A 23545-nucleotide genomic window follows, 5' to 3' on the forward strand; every position below is an offset into this window, starting at 1 on the left:
TATATTTTTTGAGACAGAGTCTTGCTAAATTACTTAGGACTCACTGATTTGCTAAGGCTGGCTTTGAACTTGGGATTCTCCTGCCTCAACCATCCAAGACGCAGGCATTACAGGCGTGCGCCGCCACACCCAGAAAGATCATTTTTAGAACAGTAAAATAGTGGACATATAAATGCTCAATTTAAAAAAATTGTATTGCTTTAATTTTAATAATGCAATTAACAATTTTATCACAGGCCTTAACCTTTAGGAAGAAATAGCCAAAAATTTTTCCATTTTGGAATTTCAAAAGCACTTTTCCTGAGAGAAAAAAAAAAAACTGCATTTTTCATTTATTCTAAAGATAAAATGATTTGCCAAATATTAAAAAGAATTTCAGGATGGGAATGTAGTTCAGCGGTAGAACACTTGCCTAGCATGTGCAAGGCCATGAGTTCAATTCCCCAGCACTGGAAAGAAAAAAATGGGGGGATTTTAAGTAGCATTTGGTCATTATTGGGTGGAGGGATCTTGTTGAGCGATATTTTTAGAACCCCGGAAAACGTGAATTCAAACGTTAGCCATCTTGAAATTCTATCCCTATCTTCATCCCCCCCCCCAAGAAACACTATTGATTCTGCCCCCTATAGGTTCACAGAGGTAGTTCCCCACAGAGACCCGCCAACCACAGCCGCGGCTATTGGTCAGCAGACACTCCCACCTAGGGCGGAGCTCCGTAGGGGCGGAGCTTAGCGTGACACTGACACCGGGGTTCCGCTGCGTCGCTTGCAATATAATTGGCCGTCCAGGGCGCATCCGGGTCTGCAGAAAGGCCCAAGGTTCCAAGGTGCGAGGCCGAGCCCAGCAGCAGGCGCGGGTCTCCAGAAGCCAGGACTGCGGCCCGTCCACCCGCTCAGCCCACCTCGCCTACCGCCTGGACCTGTCCGTCACCGCGCACAGCACCGCGCCGCCCGCGCCCCGCACTCACCCTGCCGGAACCCCGCAGCTCCGACCACAGCGCCGTCGACATGATGGGCATGCGGCCACGCAGCCCCAGCGCCTGCCCTGCGCCCTGGTGGGGACCGCAGCCCGGAGGACCCGGCCCCGCCAAGCGCCGCCGACTGGACGACCCCGCCGACGCCGCCGAGCCCCAGGCGGCACCCAGCCTGCAAGACGCGGCGGGCGCCGCCGCCGACGCCACCGCGCTCACCTCCGTGGTGGTCCTGGCCGCGGGCTGCGCCCTGCAGGTTCCCCTGGACGACGTCGATCTGGTGCTGGAGCCCGCGCCAACCTCGGTCCTGCAAGTGTCTCTCCAAGGACACACCCTCATCCTGATCCCCGAGGGCCTCGTGGGAGCCACTGACCAACGCCCAGGAGGCCAGGGAGACGCGCCTGATGGCCCAGAACTGGGCGCTTTCCTGAGCACCCCCGGGGAGGACGTGGTCGTCGAGCAGGGATTCTTCTACGAATTTATCCCAGAGATCGCCATCCAAGAAGAGGCCTATGAGGAAGACGCCGATCGTGAGTTCCTGGAGGCCTGGATGGGCCCTGCAGCTGGCCCAGGGGCGGGGCTCCTGCTCTGCACTGACGGAGTGTCCAGCCCCTGCCCGCAGGGCCCCATCCCAAATCTCTGCCCTCTGGCGCCCACCCCCAGTCCAGTGAGACGCTCTTCTGATCCTGTCTTCGACCTGGATTTCCACCTTCTGAGGCCCTTCCCCAGCTCGCCGCTCCAACCACTACCTCCCTCTCCAAGTCCGAGTTCAAGTCCCCAGGCGCCTCCAGAGCGCTCTCCAGGCCCTCGGAGCAAAGCCTGCAGACGCCTGTTCCAAGAATAAAGGAACTTCTCTCCACCCCGCCACCGGCCCCAACTCCTGGCCACTTTCCGGGCGGCCTTATGGGATCTCCAGATCCCTCACATTGAATATCCAACAGGCAGTAGTTGTGTGCTGACAATCGTTTTTTCTGTGCCTGATTGTAAGGAAATAAAGACAGGAAGAGAAGGCAGATTCCACATCTCATCTTTGAAATGGAAAATCTGTCCACGGATACCAAAAAATTTGGGGGGCTTCTTCACAGGATCATTCTCCAGATTCCCCACACCCATTCCCCTGCGTTTTGTATCAACTGTTTCCTCTCAGAAAGCACTGTTTACTTAACCCCATATCACCACTCCCATTTCCCCCCCGCAAACCAAGAAATCACTGGATTTCTTAGGCTGTGAGTTTCCTTCTGTGTTTTCCCATGAATTTATGAAGACTTTCAGCCATAATGTGTCCCGTTCTTGGTGTTTCCGGCTGCTATCGCAGTGAACTGCCAAATAGTATGAGGTTGCTATACCTGATTGTATGGTGTTTGTTCCTAGCAATCTCTTAATCTGTTGAAGAAATTCTCTTCCGATCTTCCTCTCAACGTAAATGAGATTTATGTTGAATATTATTAGATGATGTCAACATGCATTGGGATATGTATTTATTTTTTGACTGTTCATCTGATGACTTCACCCAATAGACAGACGGAAATGTTTGCTTTACTGCTATTCCACATTGTTTTCTACCATTTAAATTGCACTCTGATTTTTTTTCTTATGTAAACCAAACTTGTAACATTTGAAATGTTAATTTATTACCATGTTTGCTTCATTTTTATAAAGTAAATAAAATATTACAAAACTGAAGTCTTCTTTGAAAGATCATTTCAGAACATAAGCAACTATTCAGATTTACCACTTCATCCTACCAATTCTTTTATTTTTTAATTTTTTTTAGTTGTAGATGGACACAACACCTTTATTTTATTTATTCATTTTTTTTTTATCATGCTGAGGATAGAACCCAGTGCCTCACATGTGGTAGGCAAGGACTCTACCACTGAGCTACAACCCCAGCCCCACATTACCAATTCTTTCCTACATTTTTATTTTCCTACTCATTTGGTCTAGCTTCAATTTTCTTCTTGCTAAAGAATATCCTTTAATAGTTATTTCCACTATGTCCTATGTGTGGTAAACTACCTTGGTTCTATAAGTCTGAACCTTGTTTTGCATGATAAACTCTTAGTATTGTATGCCTGAAAATGCCTTTATTACATATTCATTGTGAAACAGAAAATGATACTTAACTGCTTGAACAATATTCACCCTATTGTATTGCCTATTTTGTTATTGCGAGATAAAAAGCCTGCCAATCAAGTTGTTATTCCTTTTGTATATGATTTTTCCACTCATTTTAGTATATTTTTAAATTTTCTTATTTAATTTTTAAGTTCCTTCATTTTTAAATTATAGTTATACATAATAGTGGGGTTGATTTTGACATTCATACATGTATGGAATATAATTTTAATTTTGATTTTAATCCCAAGTACTTCCACTTTCTCTTCCCCTCTTCCTCTTCCTCTGCTCTACTGGTCTTCCTTCTATTTATTTACCAAGTTTTTAATCAGTTCTTTATAGGTAATACATAATGATAAAATGCACTGTGACATATTCATATCTGTAGATAGCATAATTTGATCAATTTCATTCCACAGTTCCTCCCTTTTCCTATCCCTCCTCGCTCCCCCTCAATTCCCTTCCTCCTTTCCACTGATGTTCCCCACTCAAAAAATTAAGAGTATGAAGATAAAGTTTACAGAATGAGAGAAAATCTTTGCCAGCTACTCCTCTGACAGGGAATTAATATTTAGAATATATTAAGAACTCAAAAAACTTCAATCACAAAACCCACAAAATAACCCAATCAATAAATGGGCAAAAGAACTAACTACATTTCTCAAAGGAAGAAATACAAATGACCAACAAATATATGAAAAAAATGTTTCCATATAAATGATTCCAGCAATCAGGGAAATGCACATCAAAACTACATTGCTGGTTTTTTGGGTTTCTTTCTTTCTTTTCTTTCTTTCTTTCTTTCTTTTCTTTCTTTCTTTCTTTTCTTTCTTTCTTTCTTTTTCTTGGTACCTGGAATGAACTCAGGGGCACTTGGCCACTGAGTCACATCCCCAGCTCTATTTTGTATTTTATTTAGAGGCAGGTTCTCACTGAGTTGCTTAGTGCCTCACTGTTGCTGAGGCTGGCTTTGATCTCAAGATCCTCCTGCCTCAGCCTCCCCAGCTGATGGGATTACAGGTGTGCGCCACTACACCCACTACCATAGAGTCTTAAGGAAAATTCTTGCTTCAACATCTACTCTCCCCTTTGGATTCATGATTTACCACCATTTTTGGCTTTGAAGGGTCTCTTACATTTTATATGTGCTATCCCTTTAAAAACACTAATTTTCCTTAAGCCTTTCAAGAGTGTTTTTTTTAAGGATTTCTTAGACCTGCCCTTGATGGACTAGGAAGTGGAAACTGTAAGAATTATAAATATAGGATGCAGAAGATGAATTCCCACTCGATACCCACCAACGACGTCTACTAAGTTTATGAGGCAATCAAATGTGATTAAAAACAATGGGAGATTTTACTTGCAAGGAAATTGAATTAGCCAGGAATGGTGTTGCATGCCTGTAATCCCAGTGACTCTGAGGCAGAGGACCATGAGTTCAAAGCCAGCCTCCACAATTTAGCAAGGCCCTAAGCAACTCAGCGAGACCCTGTGTCTAAATACAATATAAAAAGGGACTGTAGATGTGGCTCAGTATTAAGTGTCCCTGGGTTCAATCCCTAGTACAAAAAAAAAAAAAAGGAAATTGAATTAATTGAAAAGTTTTAAAATTTCAAAACCATGAACATACCTAGAATTTTCTGATACCCAATGGGGGGAGTTTTAAAATAAGGAGGTTAAAATTGTGAATGTCATTGAAATAAAAACTTCCTGCAGAAGCATAAGCAAAAGATAGATTGAATAAGTAGCATTATGTATGTGATTGGATTTTCAACCTGGGGATGTGAGATACACTGAAATTGCAGAGCCTAAGATTCTGCGGGATTTCAGGGAAGGGATAATTTGCAATAGTGATAATTAAGTAAATTCCATCAAGCCAAAGGGAAAGAGAGCTACTTCTAGACACATTGCAGTAAGACTGTAGGACACCAAAGGCACATAAACATTTTTAAAATGCTAAAATGTGATCATTCCTTTTTCCCTTTATTTTGCTCTAGTTTCTGCATATTAGAGAAAACCTTTGACCTTTGACTTTCTGAGTCTGGCTTATTTCACTCACATGATGTTCTCCAGTTCCATCCATTTACCAGCAAGTGACATAATTTCATTCTGAATACACACACACACACACACACACACACACACATAAAAACAACCATATTTTCTTTATCCACTCATCTGTGATGGGCACCTGGGCTGGTTCCATAACTTGGCTATTGTGAGTTGCACTGCTATGAACACTGATGTGTCTGTATCACTACAGTAAGCTGGGTAGGAGAGTTGGGCCATATGATGATTCCTGTTGTTTTGAGCAATCTCCACACCACTTTCTAAGTGGTTGTACTAATGTATAGTCCCACCAACAATGTATGAGTGTATCATTTCCCCCACATCCTTGCCAGCATTTATTTTTTTGTATTCTTAATGATTGCCATTCATCTGTGACGACCTAAGGCTTTGGTTGTGATGGCCTATTTATGGGAGACAGAGTAAAATTCAGCACTTACACAACCCTGAAAAGAAAATCCCAGGCTTTCAAAACCAGTAACGTCCCCCTCAAAAGAAAAAGAAAAGATAAATGCAAAAGGAGATGGGAATAAAATATATGTGTCTCAGGCTTGGTTCCAGGTAGAATAAAAATAATCTGCTTTGGGGAAGGGAACTGAGAGCTTAGGTATTCCCTGGTAGAGGATAGACCCAGCAAAAGCAAAACGGAGCTTCTCTTAGGAGCACATACCTCATATCCATGCCTAAGATTCTTATTGGAGATAACATTCCAGTGATTCTAAGCTCTAAATCCGAAATCAAAGAATACTTAAGGAAATATACCACAACAATAAATTGACCTAAATTAGAGAATAAATTAGACCTAAAACAGGACAAGGGAGAATCAGTCCCTTGAATGGTAGTGATAGATTATCAGTTATAAAATATTATTAAATAAGTGTAATTTGATTGAGAGATATGGCAGCTTTAAAAGGGAACTAAAGGAAACTTACAGGAATTAAATATGTAAACATGGAAGTGGTGAATACAATGAACGGGTTAAACAATAGAACTGAAAATGCAAATATCATGCGGAAACCATCCATAAAGCTAAGGGGAAGGGGAAAATAGGTAAAATGTGCAAGGGAAGCTCAGAGACTTTAGACAGAGGTTGCCACTCTGTCATACCTCTGTTGGGAGATGAAGAGGATGGGCAGCAGGAGAATGGGGAGGCAGCATTATTACAGGGATCAAGAATGAGGAGTCTCCAGAGGCGACGATAGGAAAATTCATTCATTCATTCAACAAATATGTACTGAGTGCCTTCTGTGTATCAGAGATTTTTCCAAACCCTGGGAATACAGTTAAGAACAAATCGGTTAAAAATCACAGTCTTTGTGAACTGCAATAATTCTGCCGCAGATGAAAGCAGTGGTAGGAAGAATGGTATGAAGTGGCATTTTCTCGAACATATTTTGTGAAAATTGGAAAAAACAAGATTTCTTGAAGTGAAAGTTGAGGGAGTGTCAAAGATAACACAGAGGATAACTTGAACACACACACACACACACACACACACACACACACACAGAGACACCAAAAAAGATAGAAATATTGTTTTCTGAGACTGTAAAGACCTGAGAGGAGAAAATGACTTTTAAATTAGTTCAATTTTGTATATGTATCATTTGAGGTGCTCATTACATAGCTAAGCAAAGATATTGACTAGGAAATGAGACACAGGAGTTTGGATTGTTTGATAGTAATCAAAGATGGAGATAAATCAGTGTTTGGGAAGAATCATTCAAGCATATTTTAAATCACCAGGAATGACAGAATCAATGTGGGATAGAGTGGCAGAATGACAAGAGTAAAAAAAGCATTCAAGAAATGAGAGGCAAGAGCCCAAACGTTGGAGAGAGAGTGGAGGATCGCACTAAGAGAGTAGTGGACGGCCCGACATGGTGGCGCATGCCTGCAAGCCCAGAGGCTTGGGAGGCTGAGGCAGGAGGATTGCAAGTTCAAAACCAGCCTCAGCAATTTAGCGAGGACCTGAGCAACTCAGTGAGACCTATCTCTAAGTAAAATACCAAAAAGGGCTGGGGCTGTGGCTCTGAGTGGAGTGCCCCTGGGTTCAATCCCCAGGACCCCCTCCAAAAAAAAAAAAAAAAGTAGTGGGCTGTGATAATCTGACGATATGAAATTCAGAAAGGATTGGTTGCAAAGTGGTGATGAGGAGCAATAAGAACAAAGAGGAACAAGAATACAGCAATTAGGAACAAGAAGAACCCCTAGAAATACTAGGGCTGTGGAAGAAAACTCTCCAGTGCAGAAGCTTCCAGGGAAAGCAGGGTACTCAGAGCAAGCAAGTTCAATTGTAGAAAGATAAAGGGATACTAGGGAAGCTGAAGAGTTTGCAGTTTTGAATTACTGACTAAGAGTTCCAGAATACCAAGTGAAAAAGTGTAGGAGCTGGAGAAGGGAAGAAGATAGAAGATGTCATGTACTGAGTATTTGAAGATTTAAATCTGGCATCTGAGATAGGAAGAGACTCACACCCTGAACAAGGACAAAAGACATGAAGAGACTGTCTTCATGATCCTACAGCAACAGAGGTGGGAGGCTTGCAGTGCTCAAGAAAGTTCTGGGTATAGTTCAGCATCCTCATTCAAGAAGCACGACGACGTTCAAGATCATAAATAAGGACACATTTAGACAGATCATTGCAAGCCTACAAAACACCAGATCCTAAGGGAAAGGATCATATAGAGAGTACGTGAGGCCTGAGGTGCAAGCCTCAGCAGCACGAAAAGAAAGGGGGAGAGGTTGATTTACAGAAAGAGAAGATAACTACAATGAAAAGGCAAATAGGGGCTGGGGTTGTGGCTCAGTGGTGGAGCGCTTGCCTAGCATGTTGAGGCACTGGGTTCGATTCCCAGCTCCACATATAAATAAGTAAATAAAATAAAGCTTCATCAACAACAAGGAAAAATGTATTTTTTTTTTAAAAAAGGCAAACAGTTGGGCAACTAATTTCTCAACAGCAAAAAATGGAAGACAGAAGACGGTGGAGTAACAGCTGCAAAGCACTGATACAAAACACCTGGGATTCTCTCCTCGAATTTTTCACTTAATGAAAGCATCTTTTCAAAATGTGCATAAAACAAGAATGGAAAATTATATTCCATGTATGTATAATATGTCAAAATACACTCTACTGTCATGTATATCTAAAAATAACAAATAAACAAAAATTAAAAAACAAAAATGCATAAAACAATTATTAATTTAATATGTGGACTCTCAGTCAAAATTATAGAAACAGAGAATGTCAGGGTAGTTAGTGGTTGGGGGACAGTGAATGGTGTTGGTCAAGGGATACAAAGTTTCAATTTCATAGGAGAAACAAGTTTTGAGATATACTACACAGCATGCTGGCTATTTAATTATTATGTATTGTGTATTTCAAAATTACTAAAAGAGCTCCTAAATATTCACTCCACAAAAATGATAAGTATGTGAGGTGATGAGTATGTTAATTAGCTTGATTTAATTATTCCACATACATCTATCAAAACACCACATTTAATCCCATAAATGTATATAATTATTAATTGTAATTAAGAATAAAAATTGTTTTGTTGGTTTAGGATCAGACTTCCTTAACAGGACTCCCATAGCACAAGAAATAAAAGCAAGAATCAATAACTGGGATAGATTCAAACTAAATAGCTTTCTCTCAGCAAAGGAAACTATCAGCAATGTGAAGAGAGAGCCTACAGAGTGGGAGAAAATCTTTGCCACTCATACTTTTGATAGAGCCCTAATTTCCAGAATATATAAAGAACTCAAAAAACTCTACACCAAGAATACAAATAACCCAATCAACAAATGGGCTAAGGATATGAACAGACACTTCACAGAAGATCTACAAGCAATCAACAAACATATGAAAAAATGTTCAACATCTTTAGTAATAAGAGAAATGCAGATCAAAACTACACTAAGATTCCATCTCACCCCAATTAGAATGGTGATTATCAAGAATACAAGCAACAATAGGTGTTGGAGAGGATGTGGGGAAAAAGGTACACTCATACATTGCTAGTGGGGATGCAAATTAGTGCAGCCACTCTGGAAAGCAGTGTGGAGACTCCTTAGAAAACTTGGAATGGACCCACCATTTGACCCAGCTATCCCACTCCTCGGCCTATACCCAAAGGACTTAAAATCAGCATACTACAGAGATACAGCCACATCAATGTTCATAGCTGCTCAATTCACAATAGCCAGATTGCGGAACCAACCTAGATGTCCTTCAATTGATGAATGGATAAAGAAATTGTGGTATATATATACAATGGAATATTACTCAGCTATAAAGAATAATAAAATTATGGTATTTCCAGGCAAATGGAAGCGGTTGGAGAATATAATGCTAAGTGAGATAAGCCAATCTCAAAAAACCAAAGGACGAATGATCTCACTGATAAGTAGATGATGACATATTTAGTGGGTGGGAAGGGGCAAGAATGGAGGAAGGAAGGACTGTATAGAGGAAAAAGAGGGGTGGGAGGTGTGGGGGGGAAGAAAAAACAACAGAATGAATCAAACATCATTACCCTATGTAAATGAATGATTACGCAAATGGTATCCTGTTTTAAGAATGTATGAGCAATGTATGAGTGTACCTTTTTCCCCACATCCTCTCCAACACCTATTGTTGCTTGTATTCTTGATAATCACCATTCTAATTGGGGTGAGATGGAATCTTAGTGTAGTTTTGATTTTAAGTCCTTTGGGTATAGGCCGAGGAGTGGGATAGCAAATGGTATGCTGTTACTCCATGTACAAACAGAAACAACATGTATCCCATTTGTTCACAATAAAAATAAATTAAAATTTAAAAATTTTTTAAAAAATTTACAAAAAGGATAAAAATTGTTACATGATCTTAAAAGACCCTGTCTCAAAATTTTTTAAAGAATTTTAATTTAAAAGGCTGGGGATGTATGTAGCTCTCAATGGTAGAGTCTCTGAGGTCAATCCCCAGTATCAAAACAAAAAACAAGTGTAATATATTTAAAATGTCAACTTATGAAATTATCTCTGGCTAAACAATAAAAACCAATGCACATAATAGAAAGATCAAAAAACTCCACACATAAATGAAAATATATATAACATGCAATTGTGCAGTTCAGTGGGGAAAGATGAATTTTCGAATAAAAATACCAGGACAATTGGTTTTGCATATGGGGAAAAATGAAACTGGATCACTATTACAAAAGAGCCTGTTACATCTGGATAAAGAGTTTAAATTTTGAAAGGTGAAACTGTAAATATTGGGAAAGATATAGAATGATCTGGGAATAGGGAGTATTTCTGAAACAATACACAAAAATCACAAAACATACAGAACTGATGGATTTGAAACCATTTTAAAATTAAGCATTTGTTTAATATAAAAAATGTGAATAAAAACAAATCACAAAATGGGTAAAGATCATTTCAACATGTAAGTAATAAAGAAGTTCAAAAAATCAGTGACAAAAATATGGGCAAAAGATACAGCTATTACACAGAAGTTGTTACATCGATGGCCAATATATAGGTGAAACATGATCAATGGCAGGAGTAATCAAAGAAATAGAAAACACATGGGATACCATTTCACATCAACAGACTGATAAATGCTTTGAAATCCAACCTCATTAAGTGCAGGCAAGGATGAGGTTCAAAGAGAAAACGCCCTGTACTCATACAAATGTGCATTGGGACAGCCATTTGGGAAGTTTGCACTTTCTATTATTGTTTAGGTGCCACACAATATCCAGAAATTTCACATCTAGCTGCCCTAATCATATACATTAAAAAAATCAAAAATTGTCTCCTATAAAATTAAACATGTAGGGGTTTTTTTTGAGGGTTTTTTTTTTTTTTTTTTTTTTGGTACTAGGGATTGAACCCAGGGGTGCTTCATCACTGAGTCACATTCCCAGACCTTTTTAATATTTTATTTAGAGACAGGGTCTCACTGAGTTGCTTGGGGCCTCTCTACCTGCTGAGGTTGGCTCTGAACTCGCTGTCCTCCTGACTCAGCCTCCTGATAATCCGCGGGGATTACAGGCATGTGCCACCACGCCCAGCTAAACATATGTATTTGATTCCCATGTCCAACACAAATCAAGTCATTTAATTTTGTAAAAAATTTCTTTCCTTAACTATTTGTGAGGATAAACTAATTTTTACTCTCAATATAATCAAGTTTGAATACAAAAAATGTCTTACAATTTTTTTTCTACTGTGCCTGACTTCCAACAAAAGTCTACTCTTTTTCTTTATTTTTTAAAAAAGCTCTTTTATCAAAGAAAATTTTGGTATTTCTAATTTCTCTCATAAATGAAAGAAATTTCTAGAACCATATATAGGTCAGCTTGTAAAAGGAATGATGAGTGATGAGATAAAGCTCTTTTTTATAGTCTTCTGGGAAATCTTAGAAGAGATATTAGAAATAGGCTACTTCTAAAAGTAAGCAAGTAGTTTATAAGATTGCGTTTGGGTTGTTAGTCGGTTGGTTTGTTTCTAACCAACAACATGAACAGCCCAAGCAACATTCCCTTTCTAAAACCCTTCCCTGCTCCTGCCCTGCGCGGAGCCAGGCCCGCTAGGCCACGCCCTGAGCGCAGCAAGGTCTGAAGGCAGCGCCTACACTGAGACCCGCGCTGGTTACTCCACAACCCACGTTGCCAACTAGCCCGTGCGCATCCGCGTCTGCAGAAGCGAAAGCAGATATTCCCAGCCGAGAGGCGGAGCCCGGCGATGAGCGTGGCTCCCCCAGAACCAGGATTGCGGCCCACCCTGCTGACCAGCCTCACCTGTCATCCGAACCTGCCCCTGGAGTGCGCAGGCAGGACCGCGCCGCCCGCGCCTCGCACTCACCCTGCCAGGACCCGGGAGCGTGGCCTGAAGCGCGGTCGTGGTGATGGGCATGCGGCCACGCAGCCCCAGCGCCTGCCCTGCGCCCTGGTGGGGACCGCAGCCCGGAGAACCCTGCCAAGCGCTGCCGACTGGACGACCCCGCCGAGCCCCACGCGGCGCCCAGCCTGCAAGACTCCGCGGGGATCCCTAACGCCACGGTGCTCATCTCCGTGGGGGTCCTGGCCGCGGGCTGCGTCCTGCAGGTACCCCTGGACCACGTTGTCCTAGTGCTGCAAGTGCCTCTCCAAGGACACACCCTCATCCTGATCCCTGAAGGCCTAGTGAGCGCCACTGACCAACGCCCAGGAGGCCAGGGAGACGCGCCTGATGGCCCGGAACTGGGCGCTTTCCTGAGCACCCCCTGGGAGGACGTGGTCGTAGAGCAGGGATTCTTCTGCGAATCTGTTCCTGATATCGCCAGCCAAGAAGAGGCCTATGAGGAAGAGAACATGGACCCTACAGTGGGCTCCAGGGCTGGGCTCCTTCCCTCCAAGTGAGTCGCTGGGCTCCTTCCGTCCTAGTGCGCACGGATACTCAATATCTGCTGTCCTGCACCTCTGTGGCAGCAAAAACCTGTTCCAGGAGTGAACTGACACTGTGATTCATCGCCACCTGGTTGAGGGTACTGGTGGATCTGTCACGCCCCACTGTAAGCAAGTGAGATGGAACATTCGAGGACCCTGGATAGCTGCATTTTTCCTTTTGGTTTAGTTTGAGGTTGTTTTCTCCTTCGTTTTGTTTTGCTTCCTGTTTTGTTTTGCTTTGTTTTTAGCAGAATTTCTTGATCTGTAGCAGGTGAAGACACCAAAAAGAAGAGAAGGTTCAGGCAGGCACCTTTGTGAATAAGGAACCACTGGCAAACAATCATGGCCCCTGCTGCCTTTCTTCCACCTCTGCCACCAACTCCTCCGGCCTGTGCCACCAACTCCTTCCGCCTCTGCCAACTCCTCCTGTCTCCCTGTTTCATCGACTCTTCCTTAAAACTCGCCTCAGCTTTTTTTTTTTTTTTCAATTTTACCCAATTTTTTATCACTTCTGTTTGTATCTCTGCAATCCAGGTTGTTGTTTTTTTCTTCTTTTTGTAATTCTGAATTTGAGTATATTTTATAAGATGCTTCTGATTACTGGGTTTTCTTCCTGTTTCTTTTTGCTTTCCTTAGCTTCTTTTCTTGGATCTGGTCAACCAAGATAAATATATATTAGATAAATAAATGAAAAAAAAGGTCACACAAATGTAATACACTGGACCTTTTGGAAACGTTTCTAAATTTGCCATAAAAAATTAAAGCAATAGTTAATAGGAAGAAGGAAGAGAGGAAGCTGTGACATCATTTCACTCCAAAGCAGCTTACACAATGCCATACTCATCTGTACTCTCACAGGCCAGTGGGCATTCCTGAATTTCAAGGCAGTTTGGTCTTCACCGTGGCTTCCCCTCAGGGTGGCAAAAGGTACTCACTGCACACACTCAGTTTCAAGCATAGACATTAGGTCTAATTTATTTTTGAGAATTTTTTCATCCCCAATTCCTAGAAGCCCACTTACCCAGAATTGAAGTTGTTCTTAGTACCATTTCCTGAATGTCCTTTTTACTACAAAGAAATTATTATAAATGATGTATATCCTTTTATCCCATTCCTCTCTCCCATTTCCAGAATGTTCCTATCATAACATGAAGTTGGTATCATGCCAAAGTGCAAATGCTACATATACATTATACATATGTAGAGATACAAGTAAGCAATGTTTATGATGTTTTGTAAATAATTAAATTTACATAGCTGGCTTCATATTCTTTTGTTTGCTTTTTTTCTCAACTTTATATTTTAGATCATGACTTACAAATTACATAGAGCTAATGTCTCCTAAAGATTTGAGTTTGAATATGCCATACTTTTATCTATGCATTAACTTCATAATGTTTGCAGTTTTTACTATTATAGATGAACTTGAACTTGTCAGCCCATGTGCCTGGGGAAGAGTTTCTCTAAGAAATACACCTGGTTGTATTTTGGGTTACAGTTTCACTACCATCTGCCAAATTGTCCTCTAGAATGATTGCAACATTTAAAGAACTCTAGAAGTCTTCCATAGACCATATCACTTTAAATTGTTTTCTAATGGTATCTCATTTTTTAAATTTTACACCTTCATAATTACTGGTAAGATACTGCAGCTTTTTCATATGTATAGGGGATCGCTTTTAAAATAATTCGATGCACTTTCATTCACTGTAAATCTTACTGTGTTTCCATTTACCACACATTCAGTGGAGAGGACAGGTGCAACCTGGATTAAAGGAGTTACCTTTCAGCCAGAGTTTCAAGGCTGGCTCTTTTTAAGTCCATTACTAGTCTAATATCACGAGAATCAAATTTTCTCCAGGCAGAAAATTTACATCTTAATTTATTAGACAAACTTTAAATAGTAAAAGCTAAGTTTGGAGGTCTGAACGTAGAGTTTTAATAGAAAACAGTGCAAAGAGAACTTAGAAGAGCTAACTTGGCAAGAATTAAAAAAGAAAAAGACTAGTCTTACCAAAGAGTAGAATGTGAAAAAGAAAAAGCAGACAAAATAAAAAACATTCATCACCCCGAAACACCGAAACTTCTCGCTTCTGTGACTCAAAATCCTTCACATTATTTGAGGAGAAGGCCAAAAAAAGAGAGGTTTTGGCCTTACTTCCTATTTAAGAATCTGGTAAAGACAAGAAGGCAGATGATACTCAGGTCTGGAAAACCTCCATCCACCACGTACCCCGCCACAGTCTGGGGAGCAGCAGGGGAAGAGGGAATCCCACACAGGGGGAACTTACCACCAGCACCCACATTATCTGAAAGAGGATTAGAACCAAGCCTGTCTGGATTCACTTGGTGGGAAGTTTACAGTAGCCCTCTTCCCCAGCCCCACACTCAAATCCCCCAAACCTGTGAGGTGGAGGCTCATGGGGAAAATGAAAATTATGTCAAATAAAGAAGTCAGATTTTCTTCATATGACTAAGCAGAAACCCATTTACTGATCTTCTGTTTGCTGTGAGTTTATATGCTTTAACCATTTTTCTATTATACCTATTAGACTTTTCCTTATTCATTTGGCATTTTCTTTTATGATACTGATCCCTTGTTATATGTCTTGTAAATATTTCTTCTAGTGTATGCCTTGGCTTTTAACTTGTTCAATTATACAGACTTTATAATTCTCATAACCTGAAATTTCACAATCTTTTATTTCTAGTTAACATTTTGTGTCAATTTAAAAAATCTTTCACAGGATATATCATAAAGACATTTCATACACCTCTGATCAAGTCTTAAAATTTTTGTTTTTCTTTTCTCCAATTCAGACATTTAATCTGTCAGAATTTTCCTTTTTTTACAGTTCAGGGTAGGAATATAATTTTTTTCAGATGGAAAGTCACTGTCCTAGTACCAACTATTGAATTGTCTGTCCTTTCACTATTTATAATGCCACTTACGTCTTTTACAGATTTTCACCATATAATGGCAAACTAAAGAAATAAGCAGGGGCTGGGGATATAGCTCAGTTGGTAGAGTGCTTGCCTTGCAAGCACAAGGCCCTTCGTTCAATACCACCAAAAGCAAATACTGAGTTTACAACAGCAGACCTTCACTAAAGGAAATTCTGAATGATACAAAAAGTGATCCCAAAGTGGAACTTCTAGAAAGCAGAGGGTTGAGGGGGGATGGAAAACTAAGAGAGCAGTAAATATGTGGGTAAATTTAAGGGAACAGTGGTTGGATAAAACAATAATGTCTTGAAGGGATAAAAATAAAACAAAGATAGGATTAAAACACATGGTAAGTGTAGCATTAATCCTAGACTATGATACATTAAACATGCATGACATAGTATAGGAGGTAACTAATAAAAGAAAAACAAAGGAATAATAGACATTCAAATCATTCAAAGGAGACCATAAAAATAGAGAAAAAAGAACATACCGGACAAAATAAATTGGTAACATTAGACCCAAATATGTTAACTATTATCCTAAATGTAAATGGACTAAATGCTCCAGTTAAAAGGCAAGGATTATGAAATTTCATATTAAAAATCAAATACTCTGCTGTGTGTAAGAGATGTTCTAAAACAATGTTATAGAAATGTTGAATGTAAAAGAATTGAAAAGATGTATAATGCAAAAATTACTAAAAGAAATATGTTGATATTAAGTAAAATAAACAATATGGAGAAATAAATAAGCATTGCTAGGAGTAAAGAGAATCACTCGAAATTATATAAAATTTACCAGGATTACATAGCAATTGTAAATATCTATGTATATTTTAGCTTCAAAACACATAAAATAAAAATTAGCTACACAAATAAATTACATTAATATAACTAACCAAGTAACTGAAAGAACAAAGGGTTTTACAATGTGTAAGGATATTTAAGACTGGAACACCAGAGGCCCAATAGACAAATTTACAGTCCTAAACTATATTCATTTTTTTTTCAAATGCACCCAGGAAATCTCCAAACTGAATATAGAGTGGATCATAAAGCAGGTCTTAACAAACTTTGAAGGATAAAAACCAAACAGAAAATATTCTTTGACTATAATATAACTAAGGGATAAATCAATGGCAAAAAGGAAAATGAGTAAATTGCCAAATGGTAGAAAAAATAAGAAATATGCTTCTAAATAGCCAATAATTCTAAGAAAACATGCAAATTAGAAAGTATTTGAATTATGCAATAATAAAAATACTACAAATCAATACATGTAGAATACAATCAAAACAGTACTATGAAATTTATTTCTGAAAATCAATAAGCTAAGAAACTATGTTAAAAAGTTAGAATGAATCAGGCATGTTGTGACACAACTGTAATCCCAGCCACTCAAGAGGCTGAGGCAGGAGGACCACAAGTTCCAGCCCAGTCTGGGCAACTGATTTATATAAAAATAATGAATAAAAAGGGCTGGGAATGTAGTTCAGTGGTAGAACACTGGCCTACAATGCAAAAGCCCTGAGTTAAATAAACAGTATTACAATATTAAATGTAAACAAATTAGAAAGATGAAAATGTTAGCATAAATTGATGAAATAGATAGCAAACAGGATTTTGAGCAAAAGATGGAAATCACAAAATAGCATACGGCGTTATAGTACTATTATAAAGATCAAAACAGTCAGGTGAGGTGGCATACACTTATAATCCCAGCAACTCTGGAGGCTGAGGTAGGAGGATGGTGAGTTCAAAGCCAGCCTCAGCAACAGTGAGGCACTAAGAAACTCAGTGAGACCTTGTCTCTAAATAAAATACAAAATAGGGCTGGTTATGTGGCTCAGTGGTCAAAAATGTCTCTGAGTTTAATCCCCAGGACCCCCCCCCAACAAAAAAGATCAAAACAAATATAACTACACTATCCAATTTGTCCAAGGCAACCAAACAATCTGGAATGTAAGGGAAAACAAGTGCCTTCAAAAAGAAATGGTACATGTGCACAGTCTTCCCTGAGACAAAGGGAAGGTGGAGTTATCACACAAGATGGCAGATAGAGTTCCACTAACAAAGGAATTTCATACCCATTAATGAAATCTCTGCAGATCTCTCCTGAGCTCACAAGAAAAATTAGAGACAGAACATGAAATCGTAGAACCCAACTTCAAGGTGCAGGAGTAGAGGGGAGAAGTAGCTGTAGTTACAGAAAAGGCACCAAATCCCACCTAATTTCCTCACTCCTAAAAAACAAAAACCAGTGTTACCCTGATACCAAAACCAGCAAAGATATAAAAAAAAGAGCAAACAGCAGAAAAATAAGTGTCATGTATGTAGCCACAGAAATTCTTACACGATATTGACAAATTAAATCCTGTAAAACATAAGAAGGATAACTCATCGTGACCAAATGGACTTTATCCTACTAATGCAAGATTGGTTCAACATTCAAAAATCAATATAACTCACCACATAGACTGAAGAAGAAAATTCATATCATTGCAGTAGATTCAGAAAAAGCACTGAACAAAATTAGTGTCCATTTGTGATTTTCTGAAAAAGAAAGAAAAATTCCCAAAGAGCTAGAAGTAAAAGGGAATTTCCTCACCCAAATAAAGGACATCTGAATATTTCCCCGCCTAAGATTAGGAGCAAGATGAGGATATTGTTCTCAAACCTTCTGATCAGCCTTATACTGGAGGTTCTAGCTAGAATAAGGCAAGAAATAGAAATCAAAGCTTAAAGATTGTGAAAAAGTATATCATGTGGATAATTTGCAGACATAAAATACTCTGTTTACAAAAGATATGCTTGTCTGAATAGTAAAATCCCAAAGAATCTTTAGAAAACTACTATAACTAATAAATGAGCTGAGCAACATCATAGGTTATAGGGTCAACATACAAAAATCAGTTTTATTTCTATATACTAGCAATAAATCATTGGAAACAAAATTTTAAAGCATCACTTATTTAAACATAGGTGTAAATAAAATAAATTACAGCTTTATACTTTCAAAGTAGAAAGTTTTGATGGATGGTAACAAATTCTCAGTAAATAGAGAGATATACCATGTCAATGAACTGGAAGACAATGTTATTAATGTCAGTGCTTCTCAAATTGATCTATAGATTCAATGGAAATTCTTTCAAAATACTACAGAATTTTTTTTTAGAAATTGATAATCAGATTCTAAAATGTATATGGAAATTAAAGGATACTGAATAGCTGAAACAATTTTGACACAAAAGAATAAAATTAGAAGCTCACTTTACCTGATTTCAAAGTTTATTATATTATTCAGCTAACATAATCAAAAATATAGTATTAGTAAAAGAATAAACAAAAATAGATCTATGGGACAGAATAGAATAGAGTCCAGAAATAGTTTGTGGTTTCTTTGGCCTTTTTGAACTACAAGTACAGTTCAACAACAACAAAAAAAAGGTATCAAATGATGGCATTGGAAAAAATGAATATTCACAAGCCATAAAGAGGTTAAAAAAATGAATTTTGGCCCACACTGCACACCATAAACAAAAAATAACTCAAATGGATCATAGACCTAAATATAAAACATTAAATGGAAAGTCTTGGAAGAAAACGCAAAAGACAATCTTTGTAACTTAAGTGAAGCAGATTTCTTAAATCTGACACTGAAACATAATCCAAGCAATCTTCATCCAGACTGGTGTCCTGGGATTCCCCCTATTCTTCTTCTAGTAGTTTAACAGTTTTAGGTCTCACATTTAAGTCTATGGTCCATTTTTAATTGACTTTTGTATATGGTGTGAAATGAAGGTCCCATTTTATTCTTCTGCACGTGAATATCCAGTCTGTAACCACACTCCCATGTTCTCTGAAGCGTTACTTGTCACAGGTAAGATAAGGAACCAGATTAAGTGTCCATGATTGGACAAACAGATAAATGTGAAATGGAAAGAAATTCTGTCATCTTCAACAACATGGATGAACCCGTAGGACATTATGCTAAATGAAATAAGCCAGGTGCAGAAAAACAAATGCCACATGATCTTGCTTTAATGTGGAATCTAAACCCACACAAAACTTAATGCCAGGTGGATTATGAATCTAAATGTGAAAGACATAAAAAGAAAGTGTCTAGAAAATAATAGGACTCTGGAGGCTGAGGCAGGAGGATCATGAGTTCAAAGCGAGGCCCTGTCTTAAAATAAAAAATAAATAGGGCTGGGGATATGCCTCAGTGGTTAAGCACGCTTGGGTTCAATCCTTAGTACTAAATAATAATAGCAATACAGAAAAATATCATTATGACTTTGGGTAGGAATTCTTTTCTCAAACAAGACACATCCCAAAACAACACAAAATAAAGAAAAATGTTAATAAGTCAGACTACATTAATATTAAAAATTTATTTTCATCAAATAACACTAATAAGAGAGTGAAAAGGCATATGAGAGAAGATATTTGCAATTTATGCTGAAAATATTTCACGTGTAGAATATCTAAAAAAGCCAGGTGTGGTGGTTCTCACTTATAGTTCCAACAACTCAGGAGACTGAGACAGGAGGATGGCAAGTTTGAGGCCAGTCTTAGCAATCTTCAGTACCAAAAAATATACATTCATATACATATACATGATATATAAAAATATATATTTAGCATACACAAGACCCTGGGTTAGATCCCCAGCACCAAAATAAATTATTTAATTAATTTATTTATTAAAAAATAATTAATTAATCAATATATATATAAAGAACTACGAACCAGTAAGGAAATGATAGAAACTCAGTAGACAAAGTGGTCAAGTGATTTGACAACAGTCACTTAAAAAAGTTTATCTAAATGGCCAATCTTAATATGAAAAAAATACCCAATATTATTAGTCACTGGAAAATCAAAATCAAAATACAAGATAATATTACTACACACCTCCAAAATGACTAAAAGTATAGCCTAAATATATCAAGTGTTGGCAAGGAAGAGGACCAAGTCAAATTTTTCTTATTTACCACAATAGGTTATAGAGGTGATACAACCACTTTGGAAAACAGGGAGTATTTACCAAAACTATTATATGCTTGCTCTACTACCTAAGAGTTCCACCTGTAGGGAAATATCCATCCATCAGAAGTGCATACGTATGTCCAGCAAAACACATGTGTAAGAAAGTTCATTATTGTCATTATTATAATGACGACAGCAATTAAAATAAAATACTCCGTCCTACAATTCAGATAAAGCTCACAAACATAATGTTGAGCGGAAATAGCCAGACACAAAAGTGAGTGCATGCTTTATTATTTGCATATATAGCATGCCTTCTGGAATAGGTAAAATAATCTATGATGTTAGAGTCAGAATAGTAGTTGCCTTGTGGCAGTAGAAGGGGTGGAGACTGGAGCTCTTCGGAAGGGCAGACAATGTTCTCTTTCTTGATCAAAGTCGTGGTTACCTGAGTACTGGCTTAGCCTGAATTCCCTGGGAAACAACCGAAGAGAGGAATGAAGTGCTTTATTTGGGAAATATGTTTCAGAGCAGTAAAAATGAGAGAGAGGGGAAATTAGGCCTAAAAAGATGGAGAGTAATACAAGTTGATGCAGTATGAGTCACTCAGCAGGTGCATCTGCTCCACCGCTTGGAACATCTCCAAACACGTATGTAAAGAAAAGCATGCCTCACAGGAAGCAGTCCACGGGGGAAAAAGAAAGGACCATATCTGCCTGCCCCTCCCTGTCTCCCTTCTGTCCAAGTTTGCCCTGAGGAAAGTTAACCTGCCCACCCCTCTCAATTGCATCATGGGGCCCATCGGCAGCCTCTTGGGAAGATGGACACCACTCTCTGTGTGGTGTGATGTCCCATGCAAGTCTGGAAGTGGCAGGAGGATCCAGGGAGTCCCCAGGGGAGGCCTGTTGGGCTGAACAGCTTTGATCAGCCACGGCCATAATGGTGGCCACATGGAGAAGCATCCAGGGCCCATGAGGCTGGCCCTGAGGCTGGCCCTAAGTTGAATCTAATGCAATTATTTGTGCACTTTTCTGTCTGCACTGTACTTCAGGGAATAAATTGTTTTAAAATATGAATGTAGATATTTTGAGGTGAAGCAAATCAAGAAACTTTTAAAGTAGAACAATTATGGCTGGGTGGTCTTTGTTCCTCCAACAAAGGGCTGGGATGCCCAGGCAAGGCTTGGGCGATGTCACTTCCCTTTTTTTTTTTTTTTTTTTTGGGGGGGGGGGTGCTGGGGATCGAACCCAGGGCCTTGTGCTTACAAGGCAAGCACTCTACCAACTGAGCTATCTCCCCAGCCCCCATCACTTCCCTCTTTAACAAAATAAATTGGGGTTTCTTTTTGAAGCATCCATCAGTGGTTATGTGTGCCTTTATTTTGCTTTCTAATTGCAATTACCCTCCACAACTTGCTCTCTTCCAGCAAACTGTCATCAGATCTGATTTTTCCCAGTGTTGGACATCCAAGGCCTTCTCCTACCTTTTGATGCGACTCACCCAGCAACCCTGGAAGGGACAGACTACTGTGCATCATTCTTAGTACCAGGCTCTATTAAGGAGGGAACACCTGAATCCTGAGAAATCTGTAGCTCTCCAGCAATCAAACATCTGGCATATCACATTCAGAAAGCCACTGGATCCTGCCACTTCTCTGGGCACTTACTAAGAAAGACACTGGGTTTTCTGGAATATTCTCAGAACAGGGCAAGGAAATTTACCCTTCTTTTGCTGGATATTTGGGGATTTGGCACCCAAATGGGGCGAGCTCATTGTGATCTGTCTCATGGATACAAAGCACAGTCTTCAAGAATATCTGTAGTCTTATGACAGGGTGATGCTCAGGCCTAAACTCTGGGACTTCAATCATTCATTTCTCTATCTTCTGCGAGGTTTGTTCTTTCTGATTTACAATTCATTTCAAGAAGGACTTTGTGAAGACTGACCTAACAGTCAGTCCGACATGGAGAACTGCAGGATGAGGGGCAGTGGAGGAAAGACGATGCTAAGGGGAAGCTCCTCTCCGTCCTCCAAGTGGTTAAGGACTAGATAGGAGACAGGAGGTAGCAAAGGGTAAGGCTGGGCAGTGCTGGGCAGAGTGTGGAGCCGTTGCCACCAGTGGTAACAGGACGATCTTGGGTTTTTAGAGGGAAAAACCTAATAATTCTGTGTTTTAAGACCGCCTACCAAGGAGGTAAAGGGACAGGTCACTGGGGAAGGTCAATGTGTAGAAAGTCGGAGGAGGGATATCCCCATGAGCTGGACAGTCAGAGGCCATGACAAGGAGGATCTGAAGTCTGAAGATGGCCAGACCAGGCACAGTGGTGCATGCCTAAAATCCCAGCAGCTCAGGAGGCTGAGGCAAGAGGATCATGAGTTCAAAGCCAGCCTCAGCAAAAGTGAGGCACTAAGCAACTCAGTGAGACCCTGACTCTAAATAAAATACAAAATAGGGCTGGGGATGTCTCAGCAGTTGAGTGCCCCTGAGTTCAATCCTCGGTACACACACCAAAAAAAGATGGCGAGGATCTCACCAGAGGACACAAAGTCTAGGCCAGGGACTGCCAGCTGGGGTGGAGTAGCAGACAAGGGAAGCCTGTCCTTAAGTGGCAGGGGGAAGACCTAACTGTGGCTCCCCAGGTGAGCTGGGCTGTCCAGACAGCCTTGGATGCCAGGCCTGAGTTGAAAGATCATTCCAGATGTTTCTTCCAATTGTCCCTGACATGCACAGTTTCAAGACTTGCCTCTTTCCTGGCTATTATATAGGTATCAGCTTGGTGCCACCAACTGAATGAAAACCCACAGAAGTCACAGGACAAGTCTGAAAGCTCCTGGCTTTCAGCCAAGGTCTCAGTAAACACCCCACACGTTGCTTTCCCTGGCTCATTCCCAGCGACTCTGAAGCTGCTCTAGCACTAGAGAGCCCAGAAGCCAACCCAGACTGACCCAGAGATCCCTGTCCTGTGATGACTTCTGGACAGGGAGCCCCTGGTGCCCTGCACTTCCAGCAGCCTTCTTCCTCTTAT

At 39.9% G+C, this 23545-nt stretch overlaps 1 protein-coding gene and 1 pseudogene across 1 annotated transcript; both read left to right on the top strand.

Annotated features, from left to right (window-relative positions):
* The first annotated feature begins 1007 nt into the window (after nucleotides 1-1007).
* On the top strand, nucleotides 1008-1814 carry LOC124992850 (proline-rich protein 23C-like). The gene has a single exon (XM_047564143.1). The coding sequence runs from the start codon at nucleotides 1008-1010 to the stop codon at nucleotides 1812-1814; it is 807 nt and encodes a 268-aa protein (XP_047420099.1).
* A 10245-nt stretch (nucleotides 1815-12059) lies between these two features.
* Nucleotides 12060-12552, top strand: LOC124992854 (proline-rich protein 23A-like; annotated as a pseudogene).
* Nucleotides 12553-23545: the final 10993 nt, after the last annotated feature.

The sequence above is a fragment of the Sciurus carolinensis genome, chromosome 9 (assembly GCF_902686445.1).
Source record: "Sciurus carolinensis chromosome 9, mSciCar1.2, whole genome shotgun sequence".
NCBI classification, from domain to species: Eukaryota; Metazoa; Chordata; class Mammalia; order Rodentia; family Sciuridae; genus Sciurus; species Sciurus carolinensis.

Bases quoted from the DNA above. Each gene is read 5' to 3' on its own strand.
- LOC124992850 (XM_047564143.1), top strand. From the start codon at position 1,008: ATGATGGGCATGCGGCCACGCAGCCCCAGCGCCTGCCCTGCGCCCTGG.